At 39.9% G+C, this 13,219-nt stretch overlaps 1 protein-coding gene across 1 annotated transcript in view; it reads left to right on the forward strand.

The window, feature by feature from the left end:
* UVSSA (UV stimulated scaffold protein A) overlaps positions 1-13,219 on the forward strand; it is a 61,806-nt gene that overhangs the window by 16,572 nt on the left and 32,015 nt on the right. Inside the window, exon 7 of the mRNA XM_065837897.2 lies at positions 8,818-8,929. Coding sequence (XP_065693969.1) covers positions 8,818-8,929 — 112 coding nt within the window. The remainder of the gene's footprint in view (positions 1-8,817; positions 8,930-13,219) is intronic.

Below are 13,219 nucleotides of genomic sequence, written 5' to 3' on the forward strand. Positions count from 1 at the left end.
TGGCAGAGACCTGAACTGACCGGAATCTAATCCAGAGAAGATGATTTCTGTAGCGGCATTAAGCCCAGATTGTGAGACTGTCCTTTTCAGTAGCTGAATGAACTCAGGTAATGCAGATCCAATTATGAAGGTCAATCTTTACTTAATCAGAGGACTCAGATTGATGGAGGGATATATGATTAGCTCATCTCCCAGTACGAATGAAAAACCAGATGAAAAAATGCTACAAAATACTGGTGTTATATCTATATATCTATATATCTATATATGGATATATGGATATATATATATTTTTTTTTTTACTGAGTAGTAAGATGTAGTACCTGAAGTTTGTACAGCAACTACATGGGAGAAATACATTCCTGTACTCCTAAAATTAAGATGTAGCCTTTATTGTTGTGTAAATATTACACGAAAACATCTAAGGGACTAACACACACTACAGTGGCTTTTGATGATACAAATGAAATATAGGTATCAAATGTAGGTGGTCAGCATACATTTTGCAGGAGTCTTTTTTTTTTAATGTTGGGAAACTTTATTAGAATTAACAGTGAAAGTAGCAGATTTCTGGTTTAGCTCTCTGGGGTGCATGGAAAGGAAAGGTGTTGTTAGACTTGAAGATCTTCAGTAGTTTCAGGAAAATTGTTAGACCTCCCCTAAATGTGGCATTCATTTTGTGAAAAAAAAAATTGGATTATGCAAGAGTTAGCTTTTCTAATGTACCTTTTTAAGGCTTAAGAATATTAATGAAGCCAAGTACTGTTGATTTTGGTGGATGGTAGGAGCCCAAGTAGTGAGATATGAAGATAGATCTGAGGATGCATCTTGAGTGGTTACTGCTAAAACATGCTAAACTTGCTTTGCAATGGCTTCCTGAGATAATAGTTTTGTTAAATACACCAGTTTTCCAGCCTACCTTTATTTACTGGCCAATATGAAACTGTAAATGCAGATGGTAGTCTATTGAGTGTATTGGACATACTAATTTTATCCGAACAATAATTAAGATCCACGATTTTATGTACTGTCTTGCACCTTAAGACCCACTGATCTTTTTGAGTAAATTTTCACTGCTTTTTATTAAAATCCACAAACTTATGTGGGACCTCGAGCCTTCTGGTGTCCAGAGCTGCAGTAAATATTACCAGTAACTATTACCAGTACTATTCAACATATTCATCAACAACTTGGTTGAGGGACTAGAGTGCATTGTTAGCAAGTTTGCTGATGACACCAAGCTGGGAGGAGTGGCTGACACTGGAAGCTGTGCTGCCATCCAGAGACCTGGACAGGCTGGAGAGTTGGGCGGGGAAAAAATTAATGAAATAGAACAAGGGCAAGTGTAGAGTCTTGAATCTGGGCAGGAACAACCCCAGGTTCCAGTGTAAGTTGGGGAATGACCTATTACAGAGAAGTGTAGGGGAAAGGGACCTGGGGGTCCTGGTGGACAGCAGGATGACCATGAGCCAGCACTGGGCCCTTGTGGCCAGGAAGGCCAATGGTACCTGGGGTGGATTAGAAGGGGGGTGGTCAGTAGGTCAGAGAGGTTCTCCTGCCTCTCTACTCTGCCCTGGTGAGACCACATTTGGAATATTGTGTCCAGTTGTGTCCCCTCAGTTCCAGAAGGACAGGGAACTGCTGGAGAGAGTCCAGCGCAGGGCAACAAAGATGATGAAGGGAGTGGAGCATCTCCCGTGTGAGGAAAGGCTGAGGAAGCTGGGGCTCTGGAGCTTGGAGGAGACTGAGGGGTGACCTCATTAATGTTTACAGATATATAAAGGGTGAGTGTCAGGAGGATGGAGCCAGGCTCTTCTTGGTGACAACCAATGATAGGACAAGGGGCAATGGGTACAAACTGGAACACAGGAGGTTCCACTTAAATTTGAGAAGAAACTTCTTCTCAGTGAGGGTGCCAGAGCCTGGCCCAGGCTGCCCAGGGAGGTTGTGGAGTCTCCTTCTCTGCAGACATTCAAACCCGCCTGGACACCTTCCTGTGGAACCTCATCTGGGTGTTCCTGCTCCAGCAGGGGGATTGCACTGGATGAGCTTTTGAGGTCCCTTCCAATCCCTCACATTCTGTGATTCTTTGATTAATAGTAACCCAGAATGATACAGGTTTTGTGCAACATGCCTGTTCCGAGCTCTGTTTAACATGTAATGGAATGGAGAGGGTTTTGGCCTAAGTCCTGAGTAAACTTCAGGCTTGCACTGCCAGGACCGTGACAATACTCATGAGTATGGCTCTTGTACGTTGCTTTAAAGAAAAATTGGTTCATTGGGTGGTTCATATAACTAAAGCAATTTGGAGCAGGGTGCGCAGGTTCTCCAGCACTGTATTTAGGCTGAGTAGTAGGCTGGAACCCTTTAAGCATTTTTACTAATTTCTGGAAATAATGAAATAGTGTGAAAACTGCACTCCTAAATAACAGTCAGACTGGCCAGATAGCTTATGTGCTGTTGAGCAACTACCAGCAGAATGAGCGGTGATACTTTCACTGGTAAATGTAAATTGTGATTTGCCCGGACCACGTATCTAATTTGCAGTCATCTAAGTTTGGATTTATGCTCAAATCACAGAGCAAAGGGGAGGGAGTTTGTGTGGGAGGTCCCTATAAATAAAGCTCTTTCAGTAGTTTGTTTTCCTTGTGTTGCGCTCAGGAAAACTCAGGCACGGTTCTGAAATCTGTGAAAATGCCGGTATTTATTTCCTCTGCATTCTGTGTTGGTTAATATGAAAGAATGGAAGAGCAGGGACTTGTAAAAATCCTTACATGCAAGATACATTCTTTGACTATTCAGTTTCTGGCACTGAAGAGATAATTTTTACCCAGTCAGTGTTTGCTTGCATGGAGTATTCCCAAATTTCATTCAAGATGACTGAAGCATGTTTTATGTTGTGGTGGAATAAAAAAAATGTATTTGCTTAAGGTTGCCCCTTTAACCAGGTTCTGTGGCAATAAATATTCTGGTTCCCTCACCAAAATCTTCTGCCTCTAGAAAAATATTTAGTTGGCTTTGAGTAGATGCACATGAGATATTGGCATGGTGGAATAATTTGCAAGATCTTCCAGTGAGGTTATTAGCATATAAATAGCAGATGCAATGACGACCATCACAGCTGAGTACATTTAATTTTTAGTTTATAAGATAGAATGGGTTTTTAAATGCATAGCCATCAAGCCTGCTGAAAGACAAATGAAGTTTAGAGTTCACTTGTCTGAGGATGCCTTACATCATTTTTTTTTAAAAAAGGGGAAACACACACACGTAAAACTGAACAAAAGTGATTTCTTGGGTGAGAAGTAATTTAGATTGCAAACCAAGTTAATTAGACCATGCAAAATTTATTTAATGGTCCCAGCTGTAGTTTGCGAGTGGTGTTTTAGTGAGTAGATGTGACTTCTTCACATGCTATCCTTTCTTTTTCTAAAATAATTGATAAACGCTGTACATCTAGTCCTATAAACTGTCTTGTATTTTTCAGTCATTTTATTGCTTGCTTTAATTATGATTGCAGAGACGTTTTTGAATCCCCTTAACAGAATGTAACAACCAATTTGTATAAAACTGGGAAAAGGAGGAAAGGCTTTTCCTTACATCTTTCCAAGTGTTCTGTGGTGGGCGAAGGGGCTTTTTGCATTTATTACCGGCTGGAACGGATGAACAGGGCATTTAACCAGAGCTGTGCTTGCACTGAGCTTCACCAACAGCTGGAGGCTCTTGGAGCGTTGGCTTTAAAGTAAAAGATAAAAATTCCATTTCTAGTGGCATCCAGTGTTTGCTTTCAGTATTTTTAAGATGGAAAAGGAAACATCTGGGTTTTTTTTTCAGGTTTTATTATAAGTGAGTTATTGAGTAACCGGTTTGATTGCACTTGTCTAACTGGAAAAGTCAGCACTGTTTTAAGTTTTTAACAAAAATAAGGGGATTAGACGAGACATTGTTCTAACTCTGATTACAATGAAAATCATGCATGTGTATTTTCTGGCCTTTTTGGGTTTTTAACTGTATTGTCATATGCAGAGAAGTTCAGCCCAAGAATCTGGAAATTGCCTAAGTCCCATTTCCTCTAACAGTGAGATATATAGTCAGGAATAATAAAAACAAAACATAGTTTTGCAAAAGCTTTCATTTAGATAAATGAATAAATAAATCAAGGTCAGCATTATAGAACGGATTAACACTGAACAGAAAAACGTCCCTTCTCCTTGCAGCTCGAGGAGCGGTGATGGTGCGAGGAGCCTCTGAGGGACGTCCGGGGATCTGGTCTCCTTCAGGTGGCCCATCCTCTAGTGAAGCTGAGAGGGGATCTCATCAATGTTTATAAATGTCTCAAGGGTGGGTGTCAAGAGGATGGACCAGACTCCTTTCAATGGTGCCCAGCGATAGGATGGGGGGCAATGGGCACAGATTGAAACAGAGGAGGTTCCACCAGAATATGAGGAGAAACTTCTTTACTCTGAGGGTGCCAGAGCCCTGGACCAGGCTGCCCAGAGAGGCTGTGGAGTCTCCTTCTCTGCAGACATTCAAACCCGCCTGGACACCTTCCTGTGTGATCTGCTCTGGTGAACCTGCTTTAGCAGGTGGGTTGGACTGGATGATCTCCAGAGGTCCCTTCCAATCCCAACCAGCCTCGGATTCTGTGACAGAGAAGGTCGTTCAACCTTTGGCTCTGACGAGACTGCAAATGGCATTAGTGACTTTCCTCATATTACCTGGTAATTAGAATGGATTTGAGAATGAGACCTTTTCCCCCACATTCTTTGACAGGTTATTGAAAAACAAGCAGTTGTGTGACTACTTATCTGGGAGGTATTTAATTCCATACACTACAAGAAAAGCTTTATGTTGTAGTGTTTATCACCTGAGCTTATACTTTACCTCCCTTCAGATATGGCACACTAGAAATGCCTTATTGTTTGTTTTTATCATAGCTGCCTTTTCCTTGTTTGCAAGTACCTAACCACTCATTCCTAAAGGATTATAATTTATTAATTCTGCCACTCAATATGCTGTGTAAAGTATTTATTTGTTCTGATTTAAGTATGGATTTTGTTTTTCAATTGACTGAAAAAGTTTATCTGTAGGGGAAAAGTAGATAATAGGTGGCTGAACTTTCATACTTGATCTGTAGAGCTTGGTTTGGAGCTTTATTCATGTTTGAAAAGTGGAATTAATAAATAAAAAGGATACTCCTGTGATTAGTAATGTAGCACATGCACTCTCTTCCTTTCTGCAAAAAGGGAATGAAACGAAACAGCATAAATGGGGTGGTTCTGATGAGGTACCACTGGAGTGAAGTAGATTGAGATATAACTACCCACTACTACCAGGTATGAATTTCCACCAGTGATGACTTCAATATTTTAAAGTAAAGATAACTAACTTATATTTTTAAAGATTATATAAAAATAAAGACTTTGTCTGTTTGAAGGGAAAAGGGGGCTTAATTCCTTATAGTTAGCTAAGCAGTTAATTTTTTTTACAGGAAATCTAAATTTAATAGAAGCCCCTAGAGAAATTCAAGGGTGTGAACAATAAGCATAATATTTTATGAAAATGACCCTCATATTTAAAATCTGGCATTATATGTTATGCATTGTAGCACCAAGTCCACATCTACCTTTTAGAAAATTAAAACACATAAATTCTGTTTAGTGTTTGATATGCACTGCACTAGCTGAAAGCCATAATGCCCCTAAAACCTTGGGTTGCTTTTCACCTTTCATAAATTCCTGGGTAGATTCTATACAAAAAATAATTTTCAGCTCCGTGGCTCATTGTTATTCAAAGTTGATTGATCGTCGTCATTTACTCAGTGAGGAAGTTAAGTGCTCCTGTCATTTCCGAAGAGTATAATTGGGACGTTTCACAGGTCAGCGGTAGTGACAGGTTTCCCTTTTGATTAGTGTTAGACTGATAACAAAAATTACAGTTTCCTATGATTGATGTTTTCTATAGTACTTGAATGCACAGTTCATGGATTGTACCTAAACAAAGTGAATTTGCATCTGATTACGCCTCTTCTCCCTCAGGCTTTAAAGTTTGAAACCATGCAGGTGAAGCAGCAAAGTTGCTTTTAATGCAGTTTTCAAGTTGAAGATTAGTGAAGCCAACTGAAATTTAGGATAATAATGTACAGAGAGCTACGTGCCTCCAACAGCATGTGGACAAATTGAGACATTTCCATGAAAGATTGTACTCTTCTGAATTCTTTCTAGTCCTCTCAGATATGCCATGCACGTGCATACTTGTATTAAAACCACTGAGATTTTAGGTGTAATCTGGTAAATGATCGGTCTGAACTGAGTTATCTTTCTCTTCCTAGTTAGGCATTAGTTCTCAATTCCTAAACCTGTTGCTGTTTTATTTGTTTGCAGACTATTTCTGAGTAAAACGTGTGGAAATACACTGAATGTGTTTTCTCTGCTTTATAAGGCGAAAGTTGGTCAGCTTTTACGTTATGGCACAAAGTTCTAGACTAAGATCATCCATGGCAAGTTTTAGTTTGGTAAAATCTTCTGTTAATAGCTAAATGAGAAATGGAAACTGAGTGTGGGAAGTACAGCATTGCCCTACTTCAAGCTCGAGAAATAATGTTGGATGTTATTTCCAAACTTAATTAAATTGCCCGTAACAGGTAAAAAAGGGATGATAACTCCAGCAGAATTTTGAAACAAAAATATAAATAAGCTTCTGCTCAATCTCTAAGCCCCTTCTATTGTGCAAAGTGCAAAACCTGATGATGTTTTTCTTTCTGAAGACCATCAGGAAGGTCTGAAAGTTGCAGTTTGACACAGATTTACTTCTTTCACGTCTGGTGACTTTGCAGGTTTGTGATCAGTGGTGAATATTTGCCCATTTCTTTGCGTTAGAACTCTGTTTTGGTTTCTGCTGCGGAGGTCAAGTTCATCTGTTGTGGCCATGCCAGGTAGGGCCTGGGTTTCTTCTTTCTTGTAGATGAGGAAAAGTGGGAAACAAAAAGCAAATGAAGGGGTGGGATCCTCAGCACAGCCTGAAACTGGGCAGCTCTGGAGGTACCAGTCATTGGGCTGAAGACACCATATTGTGGTTGTTACCAATGTTGGCAGCAGGGTACTTTCAAACACGATTATGGTGAGACTTTATTTTAAAACAAAGGCTAATTAGGTGTTCTCTGATAAGAATGCTGTATATATATTTTTATTTTTTTCCTACTGGAACTGCAGCTTTCTTAAATCACAGTCCTTCTGTAAACGAAGGGAAGAACTGTACTTCTAACCTGCACCATCCATTCATTAAATGTTAATGTGTATCAATATGTGTATTAATATCAATTAATGTTCTTTATTAGAAACTAGTTCAGTCCAGCTTACAAGTAATACTGACCAAAAAGATGTGCTGATTTATTTTTCTTTTAATTATTTATTTTCCATTTTTAACTGCATTCAATAAACCAAGACTGGTTTCTAGGTTTTTTGGCTTCAGAGTATATGGATGATTTGAAGGAACTCAGCTGTGACACACCATTAGAGTTGTGAATTAAATTGGGAAAATTCTGCTGCAGGCTAAACCTGCATTATCCTCCGGCACTTGTAACAATGAGTAGTTGATAGGAATATCAACGTGCGTCAGGTGCGCTAAGAGGAGTAAAGAACACTGCTGAAAATAATAATGATCCCATTCCTTATCTGTTGCTTTGGCTTCTGCAATGAAGTTGAAAAAAGTGATAGGCTGTGGTAAGGTTGGTTTTACTGGATACCCTTTATTATTTCCTAGACTTGTAAAAGTGCATGGCAAGTATACAATAATGTGCTAATTATGTTGGTGTGAAGAATTAGGTGACTCTCAAGGTGGGCAAAGGAAATAAAGCATAAAAGCTCCATCATTACCACCTTTCTGGGGTAGTTGGCTTTTAAAGTTCTGATGGTACAGGCCAGGTCTGAGGTGGCACAGATTCTTTTAGCTCGTGTGTAGTATAGAAGAAAAACTCATTTCCAGGTATGGAACAAGCTTAGAAGAAAAATGTAGAGACTTGCTGGCACATATCCAGTACTAGCTAGATGGAACGGTATATAGGAAGCCACTTATGTGAATGAATTATTCTATTTTTCAGCTGTTCATATATATTCAGTTTCAGGCTGCAATATAGACCAAGTGCATGTTTAAAAAATCCCATTGTGTTGGTCTTGACCATGCAGTGTGCACAGTCTAATGGTGTGAACAGTTAGAATGTACCGAATTAGTTATTAAATGAATGTATCAAATTATTTAGTGCTGTTGTGAAGGAAGACAGTGAAACTCTGTAGTGTACAGGTCTGAATAGTCTTACTTTGGTCAATATTACCTTGCCAGTCCATCAGCTTCCCCTCCTGTTTGCCCGCTCTGGTTTTGAGCTCTTCAGCAGTTTGTGATACTATTTACCATGCCATAGACTATTTGGGTGCAGCTAAATGAGTAATTTCAACCAAAGGATAAGAGATAAGGCTATAATTTGCTCATCAAGCCAAAATCTTGATGTTATTTTAACATTTTTTTGGTCTCGTTTTATAGTTTTGCACTTTCTCAGACTTCGCCAACTGTATGTGTTCTAATGGATAAAAGGGGTTTTAAAGAAACCCTTAGGATAGAGCATGGCTTTAGAGATAAAATGTTAAGCAAAGGCCTAATCTTAGATAAAGATTAAATACATAATTAGGGGAATACTTTTGACATAGAGAGGTCTCAGCAGGGCTATCAGGATGTCTGCAAAATATTTTCAATGTGAAGGGAAATGAAAAGAGGTCTCCACATGAGAAAAAAAATAAACCCAAACCAACCAAAATATCTCTGTAGATGAAAGCTTCGGACGATGATGACGACGATGAGGATGAAGATGAATTTGTGGAGGTCCCTGAGAAGGAAGGTTATGAGCCCCACATTCCAGACCACCTGCGTAAGGAATATGGTGAGTTTGCCCAGCTGTGACAAGCTTTATCCCTGCATGTTACTGCTGCAGTAAAGTAAATAAACAGCCATTCTGAAGTAATAAAGTGATCAGCGGTGTGGGTAATCTCTGACTGCTACGGGAAGTCATTACATAGATACGGGAGCAGCGATTGGCTCCGGATAAATAAATACTTTCTAGGAGCAAGAGCGACTGAGACGAGAAGCTTATTTCATTCCATCATGTTCCACTGGAGTTTAGAGCCAGAAGCAGCACTGTGTATGCTCCTAAGTGTGCAAAACACATCCTGGGAGTCAAGAGATTGTAGAATAAAGCTGTAAATGAGCCTGAATATTAGAAATATTGGTAGCAGTCTGGTGAAAGGGGGTAAAGTTTTGTACTATCACCTGCGTTAATAGCAGCTGGAGGTGCACAGCCACCTCCTTACATGTGGTGGCCAATTTATAGCTCAGAAGGATGACTTTTTGTTTGCTTGCTTGGTTGGTTTTCTTCATTGAGTGTTGCTATCACAAGATGTTAAACGGAGGTCAGCGTTCAAGTGCAGAATTATAGCCACTGAGCACATACCAGATGACAAAGTACGGTCTTGGTCTTGCCTTCTTTTAATGCATTTTAAAGGCTACTTAAACAATAAATATATACTTGTAGTGTGTTTTTGTGAGATTGAGAGAGGAGTTCCTGAGGAAGGTTTATCTCAAATAATTACATTTCAGTACGTTATTCCTTGTCCTTTGTACATCTGGCTTATTAAGTGTCTGCAGCTTTGCCTCTGTGAAGCATTGTGTATTTTAAGATTCAGAAGGTTTCAGTACGTTGTAGAAGAGAGGGTAGCTGCCATCACAAAGTTAAAAACTTTGGATGCCGTAGTAAGTTTATTGCTCCTACATTTCTCCATGAATATTTGGGTAAGACTGGTGCCGTGTTTTGCCCTTTTCTTCAGTTCGCATCCTAAAAGTCACGCTGCAGCTGTTACTGGTATAAGTCAAATGTATCTTTTGCTGAAACAAGTGGATGTGCCTGTGTAAACCCAAGATGATGTAGCACAAGTGACATTTTTGCTGTTTTCTGCCATCAAATGTGGCTACAGACAGTGGAAGGTGATCAGTAGTGATAACCTGTAGTGGCTGGGGTCAGCTCAAGGGTGTCTCCAGGTCTGAAGTCCTGCTGTGCTTCAATCATAGGAGAGTTTGGGTTGGACAGGACCTTCAAAGCTCATCCAGTGCCACCCCTGCCATGAGCAGGGACATCTTCACCAGCTCAGGTTGCTCAGAGCCCCATCCAGCCTGGCCTGGGATGTCTCCAGGGATGGGGCATCCACCACCTCTCTGGGCAACCTGGACCAGGGTTTTACCACTGTAAAACCAGTCTTGTGTCTAACCTGAATCTCACTTCTTTCCATTTAAAACCATCACCCCTTGTTCTATCACAACAGGCCCTGCTAAAAAGTTCATCCCCATCTTTCTTATTGGCCCATTTTAAGTACTGAAAGGCCACAGTGAGGTCTCCCCAGAGCCTTCTCTTCTCCAGACTGAACACCCCGACTCTCTCAGCCTGTCCTCCCAGCAGAGCTGTTCCAGCCCTCTGATCATTTTTGTGGCCTCCTCTGGACCATCCCCAACAGGTCCATGTCTGTCCTGCACTGAGGGCTCCAGACACAGCTCTCCAGGTGGGACCTCACCGGTGCATCTACCCCACCTAGATGTAACCTTGTTGGGATGGAAGCCTGCACTCATTATCTGTATATCTCTGTTCCCCACCTAAGGACTTGCAGTAAGTCCAACTGGCTGGTTCCAGGTTGTGTGAAGGAGGTAGATGTCTCTGTTCCTCTGTATCTTTAAAAAATATGGAAATTAGGAACTATATAGAGGACTGAGATGAGACTAGTGCCTTGGTGAGCGGGTAGCTGCAACATGGTTTGACACGGCCCTTAGCATGTGGTGCTTGGAACTGTCTATAGGTGCTTATTTAGTCCAGCCAAGAGCTGGGGAAGGTGAAGTGGAACCGGGAGTATTGAGGCAGTGAAATGCAAAGTGTGTTAGATGAGAGCACAGGACAGTGGTGAAGGGCTGTAGGATGCAAACTGAGGAACTTGGCAGCTTTTTCTTCATTTTGTTCATTAAAAAAAAAAAAGTTATACTGGTATAATTTTATCAAAATATATGTTGGCTATCCCAACTTCCTCAGTTGAAATACTGAATAATTTCTAATTATTGCTAACAGTGGGACTTTCAAACAAAGAATGTAGCAGAGTGGAGGGTTATCAGCCTTCCAGAAAGTTGTGAAAAGCTTCTTATGTATACATGGCTAATGAAAGAATCCAAAAATATTGGTAGTGATACTAAATGAAGGAGCAAATGAGGCTAGTTATTACACAGCTGTGGTGGTTCTTTGGGGTTTTTCCTTCCTTTGACAGTATTTCTTGTGTCAAAACTGGAGTTTTCCTAATAATTTCAGGCACTGGAGCTTGTTTTTCATATGTTTAACAGCAGCCTGATGAATCCTAATGTGCAAAAGTTCTGTTTGTACTTGTCAGCTTCCACTGGAAGTGGAATGTGCTCATCTCTTGCCTCTTTCCCGCTTTCCTCCCCTGTCATCCTCATGGACACACATTATTTTCAAAAATAAAGCATCTTACGACCCTTTGTATTGCATTAACACAATACTTCACTGCTATTTGAATTCCTCCTCATGGAAAAGGATAAAAGAACAAGCCTTCTATCTACGTAAGGATATTTTTAAAATCTATATAAAATGGATTAAGAAACTCCCAATTTGTATTTAAACTATCGCTGATAGGAAAATACATCATAGTGAAGAAGCCAATCAATCAGAAAACAAAACCTCTCATTTTGTATACATGTAGTTATGTGGGAGCTGATGGTCATGCTTGGCTGTTCTTTATCTCATGTGTTTGTTAAAAATAGTATTTTGAAAGAAATGAACCATTCTCGGTGTTCCTGAAGTCATTCAGCTTTTCTTGCTGCTATTAAAAGTTATTATGGAAACTCACAGTTCAGGAAAGAGTCTGAAAAGAATTCAGGTAAGGTTTTAAGTGTGTGCTTAAAAGCACATAGCAACACGTTGTCTTCAGGACCTGGCTGTGTTAGGAGCCACGTCCCTAATTAAATATGGTTCTTCATTCCATGTGCAAGTGCAGTTACCATAGCAGTGACTTTAGCTTTATCTTCATATAATCCAGGTGGAGTTTTGCTACATTTATTTAGATCATGAGAACTCAGAGTTAAGAAAATGGAAGTCTGTGCAAGTGGAATGTTCTAAGAGAAACATTAAACCTTCTGTTAAAAAGAAAATCTGTGTTACATAGAAGGTGTGAACAGTTTAAAGGTTTTTTTTCCTTGTGTTGTTACTTTTCCTGAACAAACCAGGAAAAATGAACAGCTGCTCACATCAACTTTTTATACTAAACAAGAAGACAGGGTTGTAAAACACGACTGTGGAAATGGATTGAAATGTGACATTTAAATTATTGCTTTAAAAGTCACTTTATTTTCTTTCGCTTCTCTTAGGAAAATTGAAGTATCCTACAAACAAAGTAAATTTCAGGTTGAGATGCTATTTCTGATGATGCAAAAGCGTATTTGTGGTTCTCCTGAGATCTGAAAAGTTTGTGAAAAATGAAAAGAAATTTAGAGACAGGGGAAGTTTTGTGTACCTAAGTATATAGACATGTGCAATTGTATTGTCTGTGTGTATCTGTAATTGATGATGATGATCTCAAAATTGATGGTGATATTTAATATACAAGATGAACTGAGCATGGGTACAGTTTGGGTGGAGGGAGAATTAAACAAGTCAATTTGAATCTCCATGTATAAGATGAAATGTGAATTTGTTAAAAGAATTTAGGTGATTAGATAACTGAAGTGTGAAGATATAACCCATTAGGGGTGTCATGCCAAATTAGCATTACCAGACTTTTAACGACCTCCCATTTGTATAATCCTTATTTGCACTTGCACCTGCTGTCTGCGGCAGACAGGGCCCAGCCATCCTGCGCACCACAGAGCCCTTTTCAATGCATCGTGTTGCTGAAAAAGAAACAGTGCTGTGGAAATCATTTTCACAGGCTTTCTCTGATTCTCAGCGCTCTGCGCCGACATTGTTGCTCTCTATTGAAGAGTAACTTGCCCTTGGCTGGCGTTGCTAACCCCTTAAAAACTAAGGCATTATTCATTTAAAAGAAAGCTTTAGGGAGAGGGAAAATCTTGTTTCTACCTGAGATTTCCCACATTCCAGCCTTTGATGGTTGCATTGGCTTGAAGCCTTAAG

The sequence above is a fragment of the Patagioenas fasciata genome, chromosome 4 (genome assembly GCF_037038585.1).
Source record: "Patagioenas fasciata isolate bPatFas1 chromosome 4, bPatFas1.hap1, whole genome shotgun sequence".
In the NCBI taxonomy this organism is placed as follows: Eukaryota; Metazoa; Chordata; class Aves; order Columbiformes; family Columbidae; genus Patagioenas; species Patagioenas fasciata.